Below are 24796 nucleotides of genomic sequence, written 5' to 3' on the forward strand. Positions count from 1 at the left end.
CTGAGTATGAATCACCATAGCAAGTGGGTGAGAAACCCCTGGATGGCTGGGGAAGCAGAGGGGAAGACTACCCCACACTGCTCTCCCAGTACAGCCGGGCTGGCGCTAGCTCACTCAGGGATCTCCCTGCTCAGCAACGTACCCGCCCGCTATCACCCCCATCCTCTTCCTCGCTCCTCCTCCTCCTCCTGCAGCACGTCTGGTCCCACCCACGTCCCTCCCGCAGCATGCCCGGCCCTGCCCACTATCGCCCCCCCACAGCACATCTGGTCCTGCCCACGTCCCTCCCCCAGCATGCCCACTATCGCTCCCCCGCAGCCTCGCCCATTTCCCCCCCCAAGCATGCCCAGCCCCACCTGCTGTCACCCCCCTGCAGTACACCCGGTCCCGCCCACTCTTTCCCCCAGCACGCCCGGTCCTGCCCACTCTTCCCCCCCCCAGCACGCCTGGTCCTGCCCACTCCTCCCCCCCCACGCAGCATGCCCGGCCCCAGCCTGGCCCCGCCCCCGCTATCGCCCCCCATTCCCATGTGATGCCAGGCCCAGCCGGGCTTGTTTGAGGGGCAGGCGGCCTCGTGCCCCGGGCCACATGATCACTGATGTTCCCCTTCCTGCGCGGCCCCCCTGGGGGGAGCCAGCCTGGCCTCTAGGAAATGACAATGAGCTTCGGTTGCTGCTTACTGATGAGACATGTCCTTCCTCCTCCTCCTCTTCCACCTCTTCCATCACCTCTGCCCTGGCCTCTGCGATCAGCTCCCGCAGGGGCCGCTTCTCCGACACCTCTGCCACGAAGGGGTGCTGAGGGGAAGCAAGGGACCCGTCAGGTGCAGCTCTCCACAGGGACAGTCTCTGTGTGCCGGGCTGGGGGGCCAGGGCACCTCTTGGTGGGACCCTGAGTTTCGCTGCTGAGGGAAGCGAGGGGTTCTGGGGCACAAGGTAGCACGGGAAAGTCCCCTCCCCTGCCCCCCAGTCCCTGTCCCTGCCCTGTGAGGGAGGACGCGGCCAAGGGGGCATATCTCACCTGCAGGAGCTGGCTGGCTGACCACCGGACCTCAGGATTCCTCTCCAGCGATTTTCTCAGAAAGTCTTTAAACTCCTCAGACCTGCAGGACACAGCAATGGATTGAAGAGGCGAAAACTCCTCCGTGCTGCTCAGCCCCTGAGCTCTGCTTCTAGCTCTGTGCTCCCCGGGGTAGCCCGGCCCAGGACCCCCCTTTAAGCCTAGGCAGGTGATGGGAAGAAGGCCCAAACAGTGGCTAAGAGGTGGCCCGGAAGCTGGAACTCCTAGGGTCTAGCCCCAGCTCCGCCACTGATTCACTGTGGGACCTTGGCCACATCCCTTGCAATTGTTTTGGCTCCGTGCCCCACCTATACCATGGGATGATGGTAACCCCCCATTGCCGGCTTGCACTGTGGAGCAGCAGCAATGCTGTAACAAGCCCCAGGCTGTGGTTGGCAATACCTCTGCTCCCTGGAGCTATGGGTTCAAAGCTCCAGACGGGGGGCTCAGCCCTTTGTCCTTCCCAGGCGGACAGCCAGATCCCCTGCTATTTAAGGACCTTGTAAACGGAGCCCTGTCTGCCGTGCATGGATAGCAAAAGCCTCCAGGTGTTTTTAGTAAGAGTCAGGGTTCACTCCAGTATTGGTGGCCAACCTTTCCCTTCCTCCCACTTGCATGCTGGTGCCCACCCCCAGAGGTGCTGCATGCCTATGCAGTTTGGGAATTGCTGGAGGTGGGCACCCTTGTAAATCACTGTCATGACCATGGCGGTGCGTTCTCAGCACTACGTGTGTTGGGGTTCCCTGGTCAAAGGACTCACCATCGCTTGGGACAGCGCAAGGTGGGTGGCTGGGACTTGGAGATTTTCAGCAGCACCCTCATGGGGTTCAGCTCGTGGAAGGGGGGCTCCATCTCGGCCATCTCGATCAGGGTGATCCCCAGGGACCAGATGTCAGCCTTGTAGTTATAGGGGTTCTCCTTCGAGGTCTCACACTGCACCACTTCTGGAGCCATCCTGCACCCAGAGAGAGAGATGAGCTCACAATGACCTACCGGTGGGTTTCCCCATCAGCATCTCCCTGAGCATTTGCTGTCACCAGCCCCATTAGAGCAGCAAATAACGAGACTGTCAGACTGTCTTGGAAGTGGCACAAAAATGAGGATGTCTTCTGCATGGAGTCCCACCCAGCCCTGCTCAGCTGGGGGACAGTACCTGTGCCATGAGTGGGTGCCAGGGGTCTCCTAAAGTGAGGAGAGTGCAGACAGGGGCATCTGCCATCCCAGTCTCTTCGGGCAGCTGGATTTCACCACATCCTGCACCTGCCAGAGCTGGCAAAAGGCCAAGACTTTATTATGGGGAAAAAATCGTTCTTTCTGTCTTGTCAAAATTGCCCATGAAACTTTTCACATTTCCAAGGAAAAGCCAGACTCAGAAACAGAAAAAAAAAATTTCTGAAAACCATTTTCAGTTTTAAAAAAAGAGCGGTTTTCAAAATTAACCAGCAAGTTTTTACCAAAAGCCAACAATTTTTACCAAAATGTTTTCAGCTGCTGATTTTTCATCCAAAACCCTTTTTTCTGCTACATTTTCCTTTTCAACAAAAAGCCACTTTCTGCTGAAATGATGTCAATGGAAAAGATTGGTTCCAGTGTCCCCTCTTTCAACGCCCTGGAGCTCAGCCTATCACTGGAGGGACAGTACAGAGCATTTCTGATCTGCCACCGTGTCCGCACGCGCCAAAGGCCAGTAGCAAACAACTTTGTTCCCAAGTCCATTACCCACAATGCCCTGATGTTCCCAGGCAGTGCCGGCACATACCAATATGGTGTCCCAAGGAAGGATGTCCGTCGCTGCAGGGTTTGGGAGTTTTTGGCAGAGACTCCAAAATCAGCTACGTCATAAAGAGAAGAGAAGACAATCGATGACTATGAGTGGGAGGTTTTACTGTCTCCAGGGCCGAACTCTCTGTGGGCGTAACTCCATGACCCAGGGGCATGGCACGACTCTGCTGACTTCCGTCACTTCACGGCTGCCGGTGGAGTTACGTCAGCCAAGCATGCGGCCCAGCAAGGGTGTGACCCCCACGCTCGCACACACCCCTGCTACAGCCGCTCTGGGAATACGGTGCACCTGGCTGGCAGCGTCCTATATCGCCTGCTGATAATTCACTGGAATGCGTCATACAGTAGAACCCGAAGGCTCTTAACTTCTTCTAGTTTCAGAGTAGCAGCCGTGTTAGTCTGCATTCGCAAAAAGAAAAGGAGGACTTGTGGCACCTGAGAGACTAACCAATTTAATTCTCTGCCTCCGGGAGCAGGATCCTGGGTTGCTACTGGACTGCTTCCAAACCCATGACACACCCCATACTCGGCCCGCCCGCGTCTCTTCCCCAGAGTCTCACCCAGCTTGACATCTCCTTCCAAGGTCAGCAAGACATTCCCAGCCTTCAGATCCCGATGGATGATCTTGCAGCTGTGGAGATATTGCAGGGCCAGCAGGATCTGCTTACAGGCCACTTGGATCTGCTCCTCTGTCAGACCCTTCTCCAGCTCTGAAATCAGACACCCCTGGGGAGTTAGTGTGGTAGCTAAAGCCCCCCAGCACCCTGGGCATGGGGCACGACAGGAGACACAGAGACAGGTTCAAGTCAGGGGTTACAGCTGGCCCAATTAGTACGGGCACGAAGGTAGCACCTTGCCAGGGATGGGGACTTCAGCTGGGCTCAGGGCCCCGTTCTACGGGCATTGCACAGCCATAGAGCCAAAGCCGGGCCCTGCCCCGAAGAGCCTGTGCTCTCAATAGCCAGCCAGACACAGCTGGGGGGGGAGGGGGGGAAGGGGGGGAAGAGAGACTGAGACACATCACAACTCGTGGGGATGGGGGGCTGTCATCCCGCCCCGTGTGACCCCTAAAGCCTTAAAGAGAAGAAGGTAAATAAAAAGAATCCATCTACGCAGTATTTCTTTTTAACGAGGGCTCAGACAACCCGATGTTAATTCGTACGTTTGTCCTGCATAGTTCTGACTGGTTGCCATTGAACTCGCTTGCATACGAATAATTTTACCAGGTGTCCCATATTCAGCACAGGGAAATATGGCCGCCCCCCTACTTACCCAGGATTGCTGCATCCACTGCTCCTCCTGGGCAAAACTCAATCAGGATCTGAGGAGAGAGCAGAGAGCCACATTCATGGCCCAGCTTCCAGTCTCAGCATGCCGGGGGTGGGGCTGGGCAGCGTCAGCAGGGGGCTCTGGCTTGTATACTCCACCGAGGGAGAGTCCCTGGTCTTCCCACCCAGAGAGCTTCACCCACCTGCTCGTCTCTCCTTCATCACCGTCCCAGCCTCATTCTCAAACCCTGCCTCAACCATTCCCCGTTGCTGCTCGGCTCTGACTGCACGGCTGTGACAGTGAGGCTGGCACAAAGGCCAGGCTTCCCTAGACTTCCCTCCTACATCTCTGCTTTTAGTCACGCCAAAAGACTGATTCCCCCCGCCCACACACACGCCCACCTGGTCCTGCACCCACCCTTCTTACAGGCTGGCTGGTAGAAATATTCACCGCCGCCTCTGAATTGTTACGACAGCTGGTGGCAAAGCCACCATTTTCCCCATAAGCAATTCTGAACGAAAAGTCTTTCTCTGAAACATTTCGGCTGGACAATGTTGGGTTCCTGCAGGAAGTTTCCAGCCCAATCAGAACGATTGCAAACGCAGGGGCTAGCAGGAGACTGGGTGCAGCCGGCGTGTGCGTGGGAGGAGTTATGGGTGTGACCCTGAGAGGAAGCAGAGCGATGGAGCTTCGTGGGCACAGAGACTGTGGGAGGGGCAGGCTGGGGGATTCCTGAGCAATGGAGCTGCATGCTGCTGTTCATTCCTACTGTATTCAGGGAACCAGGCTCCGGGCGTGTGTTAGGTAAATAACCAAGATCACACCGAAAATATCCCTGATTCGTGGCATCGGTTTCTCATGCTAATGGGACCCACCCTGCAGGGCTCGGAATGGTGGCACCCGGCTCAAGCCCAAGGGGCAGTCGCCTGATTATTTTTTAAAAAAATTTTTAAAAAAATCTATTTTGTGTTAAAGCTCCGGTTAAATCACATGCCCTGGGGTTACCTTTGTGGGGTCTGCCTCCCCCTCTAGCTTTCGTCCTAAGGCTCACCAGGGAACACCTGGCTCTGAGATCACCCACACTGGGAGGTTAGGCCAGCCCACCTGCCCCCACAGCTCACCCACAGCCTGCTGTCCCAGTACAGTGCGTCCAGCAGCTTGACAATGTTTGGGTGATCGCACCAGGCAAGGATGTCTATCTCCACCACGTAATCTTCCAGCTCCTCCTCACTCTGCGTGTCAATCACCTTCGCAGCAGCCAGAACCCCTGTCACCTTGTTTTGTGCCTGTTGAGACAGATTGAACGTGTACAAAGCCACGCAGTTAGGAATCAACCCAAAGCCCTGCCCAGCCACCTTGGAAACAGCGAGAAGCTGAGGGTCAGCACTGGAAAGTCTCCCCAGCACCCTCAGTTCACATTACTTAGCACTTTTCATATGAGGATCTCAAAGCACTTCCCAATGTTATACTCACAGTGTCACTGAAATGCAGCCACTTCTGGAGTGGAGGCTGGCAGCCAAGTAGTGTACAGCACAACCATAGGGAGAGGGGAAATCTAGCAAACAGGCCACAGGGCAAACCCAAACTCTCACACAGAGCAACTTGATTGCTAAGGCAACTCTCTCAAAGGCGCACACACGGTGTGCAAAGTATCTGTCAAACTGTAAAAGCTACAGGGTCAATTTCTTCCCCTCTGAGCTGTGAGCCCTCGATTCCCAGCTCCTATAAGCGAATCTGGCTCCCTCCTCCAGGGAGCTGAGTGACAGCTATGGCTCTGTAAGCAGCCACACAACTCATCAGTGGAGGAGGAGGCAATTGTTGAAGGTTCAAAGAGGAACCCCAGCAGGCTCCATATATATGGTGTCTCCAGATGAAATCTGCTCAGTTTACAAGTAAAAAGCCATTTTCCCTAACAGCTGCCCCTGCAAACGCAGTCCAGGATCTGAGAGTCAAGCTGGGCTCTTCCTTCTTGCGCATCCTCACCCATAAGAAAGCTCCTGCAGGTCACATCCTACGCTCAGCCCCATCGGTGCCACCCTCTCATGCCACTGCAGCTTAGCGAACCACTCTCTTGCTGCGGCTCAGTGCTGGGATAGATAGCTTCCCAGCGGGGGCCAGGACAGCGTGAGGACATGCTCACGTCTAGGGACGTTCAGGAATTGCTTGATCACACATCCCAAGGAGCTGGTGACCCGCTCTCCCATCCTGAAATATGAAGAGGCAGCCATGCAACGTAAGGCCAGCGAGACAGGTTTGGGGCATCCCTCCTACCAAAGGGACTGCTCGTAGTTTTTGGATACAGGTCACTGTCACCAGTGGAACAAAGACACATCCACACCGAAAACACACGTCTTGCAATAGCGTTGCCATGCGCGTTCAAGGATGGAAAACCGTTTGAGTAGCCTGTGACCCGCCCCCACCAGAGAGCACTTTGAAAAAGCCAGTGCTAGCCGCCCCAGGACACCTTCAGCGCATGCCACTGAAACCGCAGCTGCAGCTGTACAGTACAAGGACGGGACTGAGACGGACGCGGCCGACTGTTTATCCAGAACAGCCCTGCAACAGGAAACTACCGCCGCTGAACAAGCATGTGAGACAGAGAGACCCAGTTATCCGCCAGTATCGAGGCAGGAGCTGGAAAGAATCTGAGAACAAACTATACAGGATAAAGATTTACCAGGGCTCGTGTCCGTCATTCCGTCAGGGCGGCCAGACGCCAGGCGAGAAGCTGCACCTGGCTCTCAAGAATATTCAAACTACTGAGCCGATAGGAGTACAAGACAGCATCATATGTACAGGGAGTCGAATCATAACACTGAGAACATAAGCTCTCTGAAGAATACATCAGAGCCATTCTACAATCAAAGCCTGTCTTGGGAAAGCCAGAGATGCTGTATCCTGGCCAAATATGACCAAGGATATCAGAGACCTGGTGAGCAGCTGGGACAGGTAGAGAAATGCAGGTCAAGCAACAAAATTACGCAATGAAAATGCACAACTGCCCCACGGAGCTTGGAGCAAAGTAGGGGTGGATCTTTTCGCGGCAAACCACATGGACTACCTCATTATTATAGACTGCTGTTCAGACTCCGGAGAATGAGATGAACTGTGAAAACTACCACAGGGACCATCCTAGACACAGCAATGAAGCATTTCAGGGAGCATGGGACCCCGAACTGTGTCTTTTCAGACAATGGACCCCAGTTTACCTGCAGTGAGTTTGTGCAATTTTCCCAGCAATGGGAATTCAGTCCCATCACATGACACATGGCAAAGCTGAATTGACAGTGAAACTTGCTAAAACTCTTTTAAAGAGAGCGGCACCAAACAAAGGAAGGAGATGGCAAGCCATTCCTTGGTGAAAGAACACTCCCACAGAAGGGCTCAGTAGCAACCTGGTACTAGGCTCGATGTCAAGAGGCACATGTACCTTGCTGCCATTACTATAGCTGGCAGGGCTAGAAGGAGTAACAGACAAAAAGAGAGAGACAGGCAAAGGCCAAAGCTGACTATGACTATGACTCCCAGTACTACAAGTGGAAGATCCTGTCAGGCTCAGACTATTTCCTCATGACAGACATGCACTTGGAAGCAAGCTCCATGAGTTGAACAGGTGAATTCTCATTCATATAATTCAGCACATATTGCACTGAAACCACAGATCTGTACACTCACACTGAACCCAAGACATAAACAGATGTGAAGGATGGTGCAACACACTCTCCGCTGAGATTTGATCAGCAGGGCAGGGAAGGAACACAAGCCAATGACCTGACTGTTGAGATCAAAATAGACCCTCAAAAGACTACGCCCAACGAGAATCAAGTGCAAGGCTTCTCCTGTCATCACAAGAAGGATCTGCACTTGCTCCAACATCACAGAATCTGGCAAGAGCAGGGCTGATATTGCAGAAAGACACATTCCTAAGAAGTGCTAGGCACAGAGCACTCACGCAAACACATCCCGATATCAAGGATGGTACAAAAACATTCCCCAAAGACAACAGGAACACACTGACCCCTGCTAAAGATAAGGTCAGGATAAAAGTACGTAATAAAGATGTTTTGATCAAACCAACATGTGCAAGGTGATGGGTAACAACTAACCACATCAGGGGGCAGTACTAACTTGTTTGTACTGGGGTATAAAGATGGATCTCAGAGGGAGTATCTTTGTCTAGCCTAGCGAGGAATGGAAAGTCCCACCATTCACTGAGCTAGTCCATTGTTATGGGCATACATGTATTAGTGGTCTGGTAGAGTCTGCGGGATACTAGTACTGTGCTTTGTCAACAATAAACCTGGCTGCATGCCTTTGTCCCTTAACAGATCTTGTGGTCATTGGGTGGTTCCCATGAGGTCTGCTGTGGCAGTACAGAGAGGGAACACACATGCAGCCAAACATCTAAGCACACTGGTGACCCTGACCACTGAGCTGGTAAGTAAGTGAGCTTTTTGCATTTTAGATTAGGAAGGGATTTGAACTCACAATGAGCAAGCAACACACAAACTTAGCAAGCAGAACAGTCCCCCTTGAGCTATTCAGGGCCCGTAAGGCAGAGCTTGCATTCCCTTAATGTCTCTCTCTGCACATGGGCCGCGTCTCCAATTGGCACATGAGCCAGAACGGCTTGGTGCGCACCCCTGTGGAGACCCACCGAGAGCCAGTGAGTGGCGTACTCTCCACTGGGGTAGCCCTCAAGCATCTGGGACCCTGGTACGACCATCTCAGGCTCAGCCCGAGTTTGATCTCTAGCCGTGCACAAAAAAAGTTGCCAAAACATGTCAACTTTAAGAACAGCTGTTGGGGGTGGGGGGCTGTATCTCAGAAATCACTTGGGCAAGTGGCCCCAAATTAGGATCACTGACCAAAACTATTTCACATTTGGGGACAATGTATACCTTCAAATCAGCGGCACTGCTATGGGTACCCGTATGGCCCCACAGTATGCCAACATTTTTATGGCTGACTTAGAACAACGCTTCCTCAGCTCTCGTCCCCTAATGCCCCTACTCTACTTGCGCTATATTGATGACATCTTCATCATCTGGACCCATGGAAAAGAAGCCCTTGAGGAATTCCACCGTGATTTCAACAATTTCCATCCCACCATCAACCTCAGCCTGGACCAGTCCACACAAGAGATCCACTTCCTGGACACTACGGTGCTAATAAGCAATGGTGACATAAACACCACCCTATACCGGAAACCTACTGACCGCTATTCCTACCTGCATGCCTCCAGCTTTCACCCAGACCACACCACACGATCCATTGTCTAGGATACAACCGCATTTGCTCCAACCCCTCAGACAGAGACAAACACCTACAAGATCTCTATCAAGCATTCTTACAACTACAATACCCACCTGCTGAAGTGAAGAAACAGATTGACAGAGCCAGAAGAGTTCCCAGAAGTCACCTACTACAGGACAGGCCCAACAAAGAAAGTAACAGAACGCCACTAGCCGTCACCTTCAGCCCCCAACTAAAACCTCTCCAGTGCATCATCAAGGATCTACAACCTATCCTGAAGGACGACCCATCACTCTCACAGGTCTTGGGAGACAGGCCAGTCCTTGCCTACAGACAGCCCCCCAACCTGAAGCAAATACTCACCAGCAACCACACACCACACAACAGAAGCACTAACCCAGGAACCTATCCTTGCAACAAAGCCCATTGCCAACTGTGCCCACATATCTACTCAGGGGACACCATCATAGGACCTAATCACATCAGCCACACTATCAGAGGCTCGTTCACCTGCACATCTACCCATGTGATGTATGCCATCATGTGCCAGCAATGCCCCTCTGCCATGTACATCGGGCAAACTGGACAGTCTCTACATAAAAGAATAAATGGACACAAATCAGACGTCAAGAATTATAACATTCATAAACCAGTTGGAGAACACTTCAATCTCTCTGGTCACTCGATTACAGACCTAAAAATGGCAATTCTTCAACAAAAAGACTTCAAAAACAGACTCCAATGAGAGACTGCTGAATTGGAATTAATTTGCAAATTGGATACAATTAATTTAGGCTTGAATAGAGACTGGGAGTGGTTGAGTCATTGCACAAAGTGAAACTATTCCCCCCTCCCCCCCCCCCGCCCCCGTTCCTCAGATGTTCTTGTTAACTGCTGGAAATGGCCCACCTTGATTATCACTACAAAGGGTTTTCTCCCACCCCCCCCCCCCACTCTCCTGCTGGTAATAGCTCATCTTAAGTGATCACTCTCCTTACCGTGTGCATGATAAACACCCATTTTTTCATGTTCTGTGTGTATATAAATCTCCTCACTGTATTTTCCACTGAATGCATCCGATGAAGTGAGCTGTAGCTCACAAAAGCTTATGCTCAAATAAATTGGTTAGTCTCTAAGGTGCCACAAGTCCTCCTGTTCTTTTGACCAAAACTTGGGCCTCCATGAGGTGCCCCGAATTTCAAAGCAACCTGAGTAGCCATGTAAACTTGAGAGCATTCAGAAGAGTCAAGCTTTACACAATGAGTTGGTCTTAACCTTAACCCTAGCAGAGCTGGCACGCCGCTCCAGCATCTGAGAATGTGGAGAATTCTCCTTTCCGGACGTGCTTGAGGGGAGAGGCCCGGAGGTGTAAAGGAAGGAATCAAGCCTGGATTTTGCCCGGCCTTGGCTCTCTCTCCCTTTATCCCTGATCACTGAACGTTCAAGAAGCAGTGGACGCTGGCTCCCTCTCCCCGAGTGGGGCTGGCCCGGCAGGGCAAGGGGGAGTGAAAGGCAGCAAAGAATTGTTTTAGGCCCTAGAGTCAGCAGCTGTGACTGACCCACGCAGAGGGTGGAGAGCTGCTGACCAGGACATCAGACTCACTCTCGAACGCTTCTGGGCACCTGGGTCCCTGCCAGGCTGCGGCAGTTCACTGGTTTGCTGGCTGGCGTTCTCCTGGCCGGAGCTCATGGCTCTGCGAGATCAGTGCTCCAGGAAGGCTGGGCGCAGCGGGCAGGGGCGCCAGAGTTAAACCTCACAGCCAGGCTCTGCAGGACAGCGGGGAGCTTGGGACTGCCTGTGGAGGCCCCGGTTTTGGGGCAGCCCTGTTCCTTCCCCGCTCCGGGGCTTGGCTCTCTCAGCAGAGGAGCTGAGACACGCGCACTCTGGTGCACGCTCGCGGCCCAGCGGAAGTCGTTGTGGTTTCTTAATTACCAGCGATTCTTGCTCTGCTAGACGCCCGGCTAGCTGCTGGCAGGCAGCGGTGCTATGGTAATGGTTCTCGCCATACACCGGGGCTGAGGAAAGCCTCCACGCTAGGCAGCAATTCCAGAGGGTCCCTGCTCCCACGGGCCCACCACTGCTGCCTCCCGAGCAGCTTCCTGCAGGGAAGTGGCCGCACAGCGCCTGGCTTGCACCGTGGGACGTGGCAGGTCCCCGAGTCTCGGCTCCCATCAGTACGCTGCCGAGCGGGGCTGGCCCAGGATCGGTCCCCCAGCGCTTTGTCCGGCCTAACGGCAGGTCTCAAAGCACGTCACACAGGAAAGCTGTATCCCTGCTTGCCACGGGGGGGGAGTGACCTACCAAAGCTTAGCCGGCAAGGCCCAGAACCCAGGAGTCCTACTCCCGCGTCGTTACCTACCCACTAGAACACGCTGTCTCTGCGGGAGCGCTCCCAGATCCGCGGGGGCTGCTCCACAATCTCGAGTCATCGGGCCAGAGCCCCAGCTGGTGTAAGCGGCCTAGCTGCAGGTCACGCCCACTGAGGATCTGCCCCCTAGATTTCAGGCCAAAAGGGTCCGTTTTGACCACCCAGGCTGACCTCCTGGGTCGCACAGGCCAGCACCTCAGCCAGCGCCTCGCAGCCCGCCAGGGCCTGTCACTGAACCAGCCCTGACGTACCACGTGCCGAGGGACCATTGCCCGGGATCTGAACCGCCTTTGCTCCCAGACAGCTCGCCCCTCCTCGCGTGGACACCCTTCACCGTTTCCTCTCCCCTGCCCCACGGCTGTGACACACCTCTCCCCGGGGGCCGGTCCGTCCCTGTCGTCTCCCCACACAGCCGCCCCCCTCCAGCCCCTGCCTCAGGTTTGTTCAGTGGCCGAACGAGGCACCGGAGGGCCCTGGGGCAAGAATGAGTTAGGGGCTCCCTTCCTGAGTCTGAAATCCACCCCGTTCGGCCCCCCACAGCCCCACTCCAGCCCCATCTAACTCCTCTCCAGCTCCCCAACCCCCACCTAGCTCCTCTCCAGCTGCCCCACAGCCCCAACGCAGCCCTCCCATCCCCAGGTCCCCCGACGACCCTCCCTCCCTCCCCTCCAGTTCTGATCCAGCCCCCCAGCTCTCCCTCAACCCCACTCCAGCTTCCTTCAGTCCAGACCTCAGCTCCCTCAGCCCCAACCCAATCACCCTTCCCGGTCCTTTTAGCTCTCTGATCCACCCCCCACCCCACCTCAGGCCTTCCGCCAGCTCCCCGCCTCCAGCTCTGATCTAGCTCTCAACCTTCCCCTTCTCTTCCCTCGCTTACATCCCCCCTTCCCCCTCCCATGCAAAGCAGCTAATGCTTTGACCTTGCGCTCCATCTTGAGCAGGGTCACGTGGGCTCTGCTTTCCCCAGGGGCCCCGCTGGCTGGATGCTCATTACCGCGTGGGCCCTGGCATGGCTCGCGCCTTTGTAGCTACACCCCTGGTTTTGTTGCTTTGCTCAGAAGTTCCTCCAGTTTGGCAACATCCTTCCGGGCGTGAGGTGCCCAGAACGGCAGCCGGTGTCCGAGGGGCAGGGGGAGTCCCGCCAGACAAATTAGACGGGAATAATACACCTCTCCCTGGAACACCCACCAAGGTGCCTGCGACTTGGTGTCTAAGTGCAGAGCACATCTAGGAAGGAGTCTCAGAGTCCAGCAACATCTCCACCCTCCTCTGGGCAACTGGGAGAGGAAGGGTGGATTTCATTTGTCCATGGGCCTCATTCCTAGAGAAAGTCTTTGTGCCTGCCATTAGCTCTAACTGGTGCTTCCGATGCCAGGGGCCTGACGACCCCGTGCCAGCACCATTCCTAGCTTATGGTACAGCAGCGGTCAGACTGGCTGAGAAACCACAGTGCAGACCAAACCCAGAGGCAGTCCACGTACTCCCAGGAGCCACATCCTCAGCTGGTGCAGACTGCCAGAGAAGGCATGAAGTCAATGGAGCAGCATCAGCTGGGGGTGCAGCCTCTCGGCTCTCCTCAGCATGCCTGGCAGGAGAGGCGTGGCTGCTTTACCCCGACAGAGCATGGCTTGGTCCTCTTTTCCTCAAGACCTTGAGGTCCTACTGCTCCCACAGTGTGTAATGTCCTGCCTGCAGCGGGTCAGCTTCCAGGCAACGTGGAAATTCCCACATGGTTCTCAATGCTTCCGTTTGTACCTCTCTTGGCCCTGGTTCCCCCAGTGCAGCGTTCCGGTTCTAGGCCAGGCCAGTTCACTCCAACCCAATGGCACGCTACTGCCAGGAACCGGCCGCAACCCGGTGCTGAACCAGGCCTGTGGTGTTGATACATATCCCTGCACTGACCATTGAACAGATCTTGACTTGCCACCCCCGTCCCCATTACCCTCGGCGCACTCACTACTATCTAGCAACCAGGAGTGGGCCGAGGCTCAGGCTCGGACACCACTCCCCAGGGGCAGTCCAGGCCAGCCCAAGAGGACACATCCAAGGGCGTGTGCCCACACTGATGGTCCCCATGCCAGCTGCTGTTCCTGCTATGCCTGGCTCTGTTGCATTCAAACCTATAGAGGAGGGTGTTCTGCCGTCTCTCTCGTATTGCCTGGGGCAGGAGGAGGGAGGCAGTAGCCAGGCACGGGGCATGCTAGCAAGGCTAAAGCCAGGGGAGTCCCTGGACCAGCAGCTGGTCAATTAAAACCTTCCGAAGGCCCTCGGTGCTGCTAACTGGGAACCACCTGCAGCTGCAATCTGCCTAGCGTCTTAGGCCAGCATGTTATGCAGAGGCTTCTGGGGGTGAGTGCCCAAGCCTAGAGACACCCTGGGGCTGCATTTCAGAGGGGCGGAGCAGGGGCAGCAGGACCGAGGGGCGGTGGGAGCCCTTGCAATGGAAATATTGGGTGGGGGGGATCTTTGTCCCCCGCCATGTTTTCCAGCCCCACCACTCTCACGTGGGCAGGAGCAGGACCTGGAGGAGGGGCTGGAGTGGCCGTCACAGCGCAGATCAGACTGGCCACCAGGGAGGAGGTAGGACTCCCCTGCCCAGCCATTGCGGGTGCCAGCCAAGAACCCCGGCCCTGGGGGGGGAAAGGCGCGTTTGCACCAGTCGTCAGGGTAGGGCACAGGCCAGGGCACTGGGCCCTGGGCAGAGGGAGGGGGGCGAGTCTCCCAGAATCAGAAGCCGCTTCTGGCAGAATAGGTGCAAGCCTTTCCCAGCAGAGCCATTTCCTTTTCCAGACACGCGCTCGAGGGCTCCAAACACCACCCCGACACAGGCCCCAGCATCCCGCCCCTGGGGCTCTTGCCTCCAGCTCCCTGTCCTCCCACGCGCAGTCCCGGGGATCCGGCCCCTGGGGAAGCCCAGTTTCATGCCGAGCCCGGTAGCCTTGCTGAGCCCTTTGCTGGTGCACAGGGCAGGCCCGTGTGCAGCGAGGGCGCGGAGCGGAGCTGCAGCTCTGCCGGCAGTTTCCTGTTCAGAGCTCACGCTCTGCCCTGCGGTTTCACGGCGCGCAGACCCTCCCTCCCCCAAGCTCTTTAGCACAACCAAGAGCTTATAAAGGGGCCCAAGGTCAGGCCCTCACTTAGTTCCTCCCAAAACACAGCAAGGCCCAGTCCCGCACTGAGGAGCCAGACAAGCCGCTCCCTTCCCACTACATGATGATCGTTACCCACCGATGTACGTTTGTGGGTCAGGTTCACCTGCCCGTCAGCCTCCACCTCCGGGCTTTGCCCACTGCCATGGAAATATTTCTCCCCGCAGCGTGGACAAGGGGAGGCAGGCACCTCACTTGCAGCCTGACCTTGTGTGGACCAACATGTTCAAACCTGGCGGGCTGAAGCCAGAGTGAAGCTCATAAATTAGTGCTCTGCACCCCGCAGCTCCCTCGGGCCTGCACATTATTAAGGGAGGAGTACAAGATATGAGCACACTAAGAAGGAAATATCAGAGCCCAGATTTCCAAAAGTGACTAGTGATTGTGGGTGCTGCCCCTGAGCCTCCTTCAAGGGGCCTGATTTTGGGGGGGGGCATGGTGGGGGGTTGCAGCCCTCTCTGAAAATGAGGGCCCTTTAAGGTGTCTCAGCTGGCCACCCACAATCAGGAGTCCCTTCTTAAAACCATGGCCCAGAGGTACAGTGTTACGCTCAGGGATCCATCCCATCACCCATTTGTATCCCGTCCTCCAAATGTGGCCCACCCACCAAAGGCCACGGGAGTCCGGGAAGTGAATTAGGATATTTCTCCTCACGGATCTCTTCCTTCCTGGGCCACCCTAACCAGAGACAGTGGAATAAACCCCTTCACAGCCTCTCTGGCCTCAGCAACGGACGATGCGCCCCAGCTGCCGGCTCTTGGCCTGGGACAGTCCTAAACGCACGGCCCCATGCTACAGGACCGGCTCAGCGAGGCAGCTCCGTGCCCGGCTGGGCGGCTAGCTCACTTGGGAGCAGCGCCGAGCTGGGCTTCCTTCCCAGCAGCTCGGCCTAGTGATTGGGCCAACCCCAGCCCTTCCCCGCCACTTACCTTGAAGACTTTCCCAAAGGCGCCATCCCCCAGCTCCCCCAGCACTGTCCAGATGTCCTCCGGGTTGACGTCTCGCTTCACGTTCTCGTAGTGTTTCGCCTTCTTCTTCTCCGCGCCGAAACGGAAGAACTTGAGGAGGAAGGCCATGGCCCTGGGCCTGGCGGGACAGGTCCCCCTGGGCTCAGCCTGGGGAGGAAGCGGGAGGACCAGAGGAGACCCCCATTCAGAGCCCTGGGGGAGAAAGGCGTAACCAGCAGAGACGTCGTCACTTCATAACCTGTGTGTGTGTTTGGGGGATCCCTAGACAAAAACCTGGGGCACAGGGGTGCCAGAGCGCTGGGGAGGGAGCAGGAGGCTGAAGGCAGAAATACCAACGTTGTTTTTCCTCTCAAACTCCTGCTCCTCTGAAGAGCCGAGAATCCCTTCCAGCCGGGGGGCCACCAAGATACCGAACTAGACACCCCCCTGCCATGGGCTTCTGGCTCCAGCGACCTCTCAGAAATCGCCGCCGAGGGACAGGGCTGGGAGGGAAGACGTCTGGAGCTCCCTCGCGTTTCCTCCTGCGTTTGCTGGCAGAAATGCTAGTGCAGGAAACAGGTTGAACCGAGAGCGAGAGAGCGTGCTGAGCAGAGCCTAACGGTTCTCACAGGATGTGCAGAGTCTGTGGGTAAATATACCCTGCGGCATGAGAGTGCGCTGTGGATTGGCCTAAGGGACGTCTAGGTCACCAGGGAGGTGGCTACAAAATGGCAGTTCATTAAACTCCTGCATCAGCCCCAGCAGGTTGGGACACAGGTGACCCTGTACTCATGGACCAGATGCCTCTACCCATCCCTGCTGGCCTTAGTGTCTGTGAACCACGTCTTGGTATCTCCTCTCCCCCACCCTAACACAGAAACTGCTCCCAGCTCACAAGCCTCCTTCGTGATTTCCTCCTACTGGCTGGATGTGGCTCTGGAGAATCCCTGCCCTAGGTCCCCATAGAGCAGCATGGTCATTCAGGGAGGTTGAAACCAGCACCGTCATTGTTAAAAGCATGAGTTTCTAGTATAGAATCATAGAATATCAGGGTTGGAAGGGACCTCAGGAGGTCATCTAGTCCAATCCCCTGCTCAAAGCAGGACCAACCCCAACTAAATCATCCCAACCAGGGCTTTGCGATCCAAAGTGCCTTTTCAGGAACCGATGTTATGTTTGTCATTTGAGTTTTCTGTCAATTGTATTCTTCTTTCTTTAGCTGAAAAAAGTCTCTGGATTTATTGTTATACTCCAGGTGCCTTGTTGGGAGGTGTCGTTCCAACTTAGCTGGTTTCATTGCTTCGTTTGATTGGCTTTGTAAGCATACAATGCATTGCAATCATCCATCACTAAATTCCATAAAACCAAAATCAATATAATTTTCGTCAAACTTTCTGTTCTTCATTTGTTTCTTACTACTTGACTCTGCACTGTCCAGGGCTTCAGCACAAATAGCAGTTCTAGTGTGTGGACGTTTTATCCATTGTTAATGTAAATCGCTCACACACTGTACAAATATATTCCATTTCCCCCCGCCAAAGACGTCTGTCACCCCAAAAATGGACATCACTTCTGATTTGCTGCCGCAAAGCAGTGAGGGTTTTTACGTTGACGCTTATGCCACGTGAGTTGATACTCACCGCTTTGTTCATGCACCATGGAATATGTCGTGTCAACAGAAATAATAGATTTCTCGGTTTTAATCAGTAGGCAATGCAGATGTGCTGTGAGATTTTTTTAAACATTTTTCATACTATGTTACTGACCCCAGGTGCAGGCTCTAAGGACACCTGGGTCTGCGGACCCCAGTTTGAGAACTGCTGGTCTGGGTTGCAGAGCAGCAGCTGAGAGGAAACACAACCAAGATGGAAAGGAGATAGCACTGGGAGCTCGAGCTCTGGAGGAGCTCCCCCGGCCTCGTCACGGAGCCATCTCAGCAGGTGGAAACAATTCACAACCAGAGAGGTTGTTTGGAACCACAAGCATACTTATCTCAGAAGTATTTGGCAGCTGCACCCCTTTCACCTGCTCTGCGTGTGTTGGTACATTTGTGTGTGTGTGTGTGTTTGTGTTAGGTGACCATGTTTTCTTAAAGGGAAAACAGGACACTGCACGGGGCCGGCGTGTGCCTCTCCCCCAGTCCTCCCTGCCACTTGCCTGCGCGGGGCCAGCCTGAAGCTGCCCTCTACCCCCTGCAAACGGGGCCAGCCGAAGACCCCCGGCTACCTGCCCGTGCAAGGCTGGTCCGGCCCAAGCTGCTCTCCCTAGCCATCCCTCCCACACAGTCAGGGCTGGTGTTGCTGCTTGCCCCCGTCCCCCCACACGTTCCTCCGCACCCCTCCAAAGGTTGCAACCCACGTTTTTTGACAAAACTGCATTTGTCCAGTTTTCTCTTGCCAGCTGATGATCAGTTGGGTTAGGGTTAGGGTTAGCAAGATGATGGTCAGTTGGCAAGAGGAAACAGGACAAATGCCCACTTTTGCCAACATACGTCAGGATGACCAGGACAGGGCTTAAAAAAGGCACTGTCCCGGCCAAAACGGGACGTATGGTCACCCTAGTGTGTATCCATAGGTGCGGTTTGCACTGATCCCTATAATATGTGTGCATGGATGCCTACATGTGCATGTGAACGGGCATATGTGCAGGTGTGATCTCACCCTCTGGTCTATGAGCCATGGGTGAAAGGAGCTGCTCTCTTTTAGCTCTGACGGGAGAGGCCTGTGCACTTGGGTGCATGTTCCTGGGAAGCGAGGGATCTCCGGGTACAGGCCGTGAAGGGCACCGGGACCGCTCTGGATGGAAGGTGCTAGGTCAAGCCACTGTTATTGCCTCTGTTCTCTTGTCTCTGTGCGTCTGGTTCCCATTCACGCACACTGGGGGAATTACACCCAGTGCCAAGGGCCAGCCCAGGCCGGTGCACCAATAGAGCCCTCAAAATAGGAATTGAGTGGCACAAGTCTGTACCTTGGCCCTGTGCTGGCCTGTGCCACTTCTCTGCATGGGGTGAATTTCTCTCCTGGCGCCTGGCCTGGTCCTTCTGTGGCCACACTGGCATATGTATTTTTCACCATTCTTGGACCAGTGCTTGGGATTTACTTTGCACCAGGGCTGGGTTTCTTGTACATTCGACTCTTTACTAATCTGTTCCGAATAGTCCTGTTTCCTCTGCAGAAGTGAAAACACCCATTGAAGATACAGATGCTAATGGAGTTTGCCTAGCAGAACCATACCCGATTACACTGAATACTACACACCCGGAGTCACATGGGGAAACAATTCATGTTGCCAGGCAGCAGGTTCCAATTCCCAGAGGGAGCTGGAAACAGAATCATACAAATGCTGGGCTGGAAGGGACCTTGAGAGATCATCTACTCCAGGCCCCTGCGCTGAGGCAGGACCAAGTAAACTTAGACCAGCCCTGACAGGGGTTTGTTCAACCTGTTCTTAAAACCTCCCAGGGATTCCACCACCTTGCTTGGAAGCCAGTTCCAGAGCTTCACTAGCCTTACAGCAGAAAGTTTTTCCTAATATCTACCTTAAATCTCCCTCCCTAAGCTGATCACTTCTTGTCCTACCCTCAGTGGACAACTGAGCCCTATTCTCTTTATAAGAGCCCTTGACGGATGTGAAGACTTTTCCCAGGTTGCAGGTCCCCTACTGTCTCTTTTCTCAAGACTAAACACGCTCAGGTTTTTAACCGTTCCTCACAGGTCAGGTTTTCTCAACCTTTTACCATTTTTGTTGCTCTCCTCTGGACTCTCTCCAATTTGCCACATCTTTCCTCAAGCCTGGTGCCTAGAATTGGACTCAGTACTCCAGCTGAGGTCTCACCTGTGCCAAGTAGAGCAGGATCATTGCTTACTGTGTCTTACATGCTACACACCTGTTTATACACCCCAGAACGATATTAGTCTCTTTTGCAACTTCATCACACTGTTGGCTCCTATTCAATTGGTGATCCACTACAACCTTCACTTCCTTTACAGCAGTAAGACCATCTAAGCAGTTATTCACCTGAAATTATACTGAATTTCATCTTGTTGATTTCAGTCCGACTCCTAGATTTATGACCTTCCATTTGGCCATACTGAAAGAGGAGGTTGCTTACCTGTAACTGGAGGTTCTTCAAGATGTGTGATCCTCATCTGTTTTCCAATTGTGGGTGCATATGTGCGCCGTGCGCTTGAGCCGGAAGGTTTTCGCAGCAGCGTCCATTGACCCACACCTGTGTTATGCATCTTCTCGTGCTTCCACCTGAGGTTATAATAGGCCATGCAGGTCAATGCCTCTCCAGTGACCCTATCACCGCTGAATATGCTAGTCCGCGGCTGAGGGGATGGAGGGCAGGTATTGAAATACAAATGGGGACCACACACCTCACCTACCAGTTCTGAGTTTGTCAAAGGCTACTTTTTGGAAGTCCATTGTCCCTATTCCGCTGCTCTCACGCCTTCCTTTCCTTACAATAATGAAATCTATCTTTTCATGGTCACTTTCACCCAAGTTGTTTTCCACCTTCAGATTTGCTACCAATTCCTCCGTGTTAGTCCCAATCAAGTCTCAAATGGTTGTCCCCTTGGTAGCGTACTCCACCCTCTGAAACAAAGCGTGGTCCCCAGTGCAGTCCAAGAGCTTATTGGACATACTGTAGTTTACTGTATTACTATTGCACAGCTGTCTAGGCAGTCACGGTCCGGCATTCCTCCAGGTCTTGTGTTTGGATATTGCCGTTATTTGTTCTAGACAAACCTCATCTACGGCCTTCTCCTGATTTGGTGGTCTATAGTAGACCCTTATCATGACATCTATCCCCCCTGGTTTTTTTCCACTTTTATCGTCACCCACAGACTTTCAACTAGTCTGCCTCTCACCTCCTTCTGTATATATTCTAGATGTATGCAACACCTTCTCCCTTTATTCCAGGCCTGTCCTTCCTGAGCAAGCAAACCCCCTCTCTACCAATAGTCCAGTCATGATGAGATTTTATGATGAGATTACTGGTTCTGTGGATGAAGGGAAAGCAGTGGATGTATTGTTTCTTGACTTTAGCAAAGCTTTTGACACTGTCTCCCACAGTATTCTTGTCAGCAAGTTAAGGAAGTATGGGCTAGATGAATGCACTATAAGGTGGGTAGAAAGCTGGCTAGATTGTCGGGCTCAACGGGTAGTGATCAATGGCTCCATGTCTAGTTGGCAGCCGGTGTCAAGTGGAGTGCCCCAGGGGTCGGTCCTGGGGCCGGTTTTGTTCAATATCTTCATAAATGATCTGGAGGATGGTGTGGATTGCACTCTCAGCAAATTTGCAGATGATACTAAACTGGGAGGAGTGGGAGATACGCTGGAGGGGAGGGATAGGATACAGAAGGACCTAGACAAATTGGAGGATTGGGCCAAAAGAAATCTGATGAGGTTCAATAAGGATAAGTGCAGGGTCCTGCACTTAGGATGGAAGAATCCAATGCACCGCTACAGACTAGGGACCGAATGGCTAGGCAGCAGTTCTGCGAAAAAGGACCTAGGGGTGACAGTGGACGAGAAGCTGGATATGAGTCAACAGTGTGCCCTTGTTGCCAAGAAGGCCAATGGCATTTTGGGATGTATAAGTAGGGGCATAGCGAGCAGATCGAGGGACGTGATCGTTCCCCTCTATTCGACACTGGTGAGGCCTCATCTGGAGTACTGTGTCCAGTTTTGGGCCCCACACTACAAGAAGGATGTGGATAAATTGGAGAGAGTCCAGCGAAGGGCAACAAAAATGATTAGGGGTCTAGAGCACATGACTTATGAGGAGAGGCTGAGGGAGCTGGGATTGTTTAGTCTGCAGAAGAGAAGAATGAGGGGGGATTTGATAGCTGCTTTCAACTACCTGAATGGGGGTTCCAAAGAGGATGGCTCTAGACTGTTCTCAATGGTAGCAGATGACAGAACAAGGAGTAATGGTCTCAAGTTGCAGTGGGGGCGGTTTAGGTTGGATATTAGGAAAAACTTTTTCACTAAGAGGGTGGTGAAACACTGGAATGCGTTACCTAGGGAGGTGGTAGAATCTCCTTCCTTAGAGGTTTTTAAGGTCAGGCTTGACAAAGCCCTGGCTGGGATGATTTAACTGGGAATTGGTCCTGCTTCGAGCAGGGGGTTGGACTAGATGACCTTCTGGGGTTCCTTCCAACCCTGATATTCTATGATTCTATGAGATTTATCCCACCAAATCTCTGTGATGCCAATCAATTTAGCTTATGTACTAATGATTCCAGTTCTTCCTGGTTATTCCCCATACTCCTTGCATTTACATATAGACATCTCAGATGCTGAGCAGATTCTTCCACTGTTCTGCTTCTTGTTGCTTCTATGACCCTATTGTAATTTTCTGTTCCCCCCACCTAACATTAGCGCTCTGTAAAGGTCACCTTTTTTATATACCTAGTGTTATGCTTATAAGAAGCACACCGGATTTTTTTAAGGGGAAAAGGCAATATGCCGCATTTATTGAAGATACAATAATTAGCATATGCATTCAATTACACCACACATGCACACACACTGTCCCGCCAGTCGATGTTACAGTTACCAGTTTAGAGTCCGGATCAATTTAGTGGCCGGGTTCTGTCGGTCATGACACGATGCTCCGGGGAAGTCTTGGCAGGACGAACCCAAGGTTTTATGGCAAGGCACCTTGTTTATGGCAAGGCACCTTGCCTTAAAAACCGCTAAGGATGGAGATTCCACCACCTTCCTAGGGAACCCATTCCAGTGCTTCACCACCCTCCTAGTGAAATAATGTTTCCGAATATCCAACCCTAAACCTCCCCCACTGCAACTTGAGACCATTGCTCCTTGTTCTGTCATCTGCCACCACTGAGAACAGCCGAGCTCCATCCTCTTTGGAACCCCCCTTCAGTTAGTTGAAGGCTGCTATCAAATCCCCCCTCACTCTTCTCTTCTGCAGACTAAATAACCCCAGTTCCCTCAGCCTCTCCTCATATGTCATGTGCCCCGGCCTTTGTTGCCCTCTGCTGGACTCTCTCCAATTTGTCCACATCCCTTCTGTAGTGGGGGACCAAAACTGGACACAATACTCCAGATGTGGCCTCACCAATGCCAAATAGAGGGGAACAATCACTTCCCTCGATCTGCTGGCAATGCTCCTACTAATGCAGCCCAATATGCCATTGGCCTTCTTGGCAACAAGGGCACACTGTTGACTCATATCCAGCTTCTCGTCCACTGTAACCCCTAGGTCCTTTTCTGCAGAACTGCTGCCTAGCCAGTCGGTCTCCAGCCTGTAGCGGTACATGGGATTCTTCCTTCCTAAGTGCAGGACCCTGCACTTGTCCTTGTTGAACCTCATCAGATTTCTTTTGGCCCAATCCTCTAATTTGTCTAGGTCACTCTGGACCCTATCCCTACCCTCCAGCGTATCTACCTCTCCCCCCAGCTTAGTGTCATCTGCGAACTTGCTGAGGGTGCAATCCACACCGTCCTCCAGATCATTAATGCAGATGTTGAACAAAACCAGCCCCAGGACCGACCCCTGGGGCACTCCGCCTGATGTACCTTAGGTTTTTTTTTATATACAGCAGACCAGGTTTGGAATGGTTTTTTGCTGTGCTAAGCTTTAAGTTTATTTACAGGTAATAGCTGAGAAGCATTATTACCATATGACCTTAAAGGTTTATGTTGTTTTTTTTAAATTATACACTTTACATTGAGATAACCCACTACCTTCGGACCAGCTATCTCAACCGATTGTTCACAATCAGTTACAGATTGATCTCCTTGTTCACATTTTACATTGTTACAGGGGTATTTATTAACATTAAATTTATTTCAATGTTTAATATTAATATTACATTTATTACAAGTATTTTGTTATACCATGCCTTTTATGTAGACAATTTGTTTCTGAGGCCAGTGTATTTAATGGGGTTTTTTTGAAATTTTTGCATAGGCTTTTTAATTTAATTATATTTTGGGGGGGGCGGTGAATTAAAAGTTAGGGGCGTGATGCATATAAGCAGACCCCTTTTGTATTTGAGTTTAGATTTTAGCACTGTGCATAAACACAAAAAAGGGTTTTTTAATTTTACTTAGGGTTAACCTGTTTATTATATTTATTTATTTATTTTTGGAGGGTTATAATTTGAGCCTTTTGGATTTGGGTAGTTTGTTTGCTGATTAGGTATGGTTTTTATTTGAGGCTTTTTTGTGCTGTCACAAGAGGGCCTGAAACTGTATAAAAACTGGCTTGGGTCCTGATCCTGTCATCTCAGATCTGCTTGAGGTTTCATGCAGGGGAAGCCCAAGCCACAGGGACTGAGATCCCAGTTCTGAGTGGACCACGCTGAATACAAACATTGGACTATAACGTATGAACCATTTCTGAAAGAACTCTTTGCATCTGCAAAGCTCTCCATCTCTGTTATAAATCTGAACCTCAAGCATTATACTCATGTCTGTACGTGTACTGATCTTTTAACCAACACTCACTCTCTTTTCTTTTCTAATAAATTTTAGTTTAGATAATAAGAATTGGCTGTAAGTGTATATTTGGGTAAGAGCTGGAGGCAATGGTCTGATCTTTTGGGATTGGTAGAACTTTTTTACATCTCTTCCCAACATATGTCAGCTCAATGAATCCCAACTCCGATCGTCTCGTCCCAGCTCCTGTCACCCCACCTCATCTTTCCTGACCCCAAGACAGAAGGAGCAGACCAGACCAAAGGGATTTCTTCCCAAGAGGAAGGCCATTAGGCCTTACTCTTGTTTAAGGAACTTTTGTTTTTCCCCTTGCGTCCCGGATGCCATCATACCATCATGCCATCCAGTCCTCAGTCATCTGTGGGGTTACCTAATTCCCAGCACTGCAGAGGCACTTAAAAGCTCATGTTCTGTTTCCCTTCTTTTTGTGTTACTTTCTGCTCCTCGTCTTTCCTTCTATCCTGTCGCTCACTCTGAAATCAGCTGCGCT

The 24796-nt window shown here is 52.8% G+C and overlaps 1 protein-coding gene across 1 annotated transcript in view; it reads right to left on the reverse strand.

Annotated features, from left to right (window-relative positions):
- Positions 1-15957, reverse strand: part of LOC141978206 (uncharacterized) — a 41421-nt gene extending 25464 nt beyond the window's left edge. The window contains exons 1-8 of the mRNA XM_074940110.1: positions 15811-15957; positions 5232-5396; positions 4114-4162; positions 3402-3551; positions 2819-2891; positions 1820-2014; positions 1021-1102; positions 681-797 (exon numbers count right to left, since the gene is read on the reverse strand). Coding sequence (XP_074796211.1) covers positions 681-797; positions 1021-1102; positions 1820-2014; positions 2819-2891; positions 3402-3551; positions 4114-4162; positions 5232-5396; positions 15811-15957 — 978 coding nt within the window. The remainder of the gene's footprint in view (positions 1-680; positions 798-1020; positions 1103-1819; positions 2015-2818; positions 2892-3401; positions 3552-4113; positions 4163-5231; positions 5397-15810) is intronic.
- Positions 15958-24796: the final 8839 nt, after the last annotated feature.

Source organism: Natator depressus, chromosome 26, assembly GCF_965152275.1.
Source record: "Natator depressus isolate rNatDep1 chromosome 26, rNatDep2.hap1, whole genome shotgun sequence".
In the NCBI taxonomy this organism is placed as follows: Eukaryota; Metazoa; Chordata; order Testudines; family Cheloniidae; genus Natator; species Natator depressus.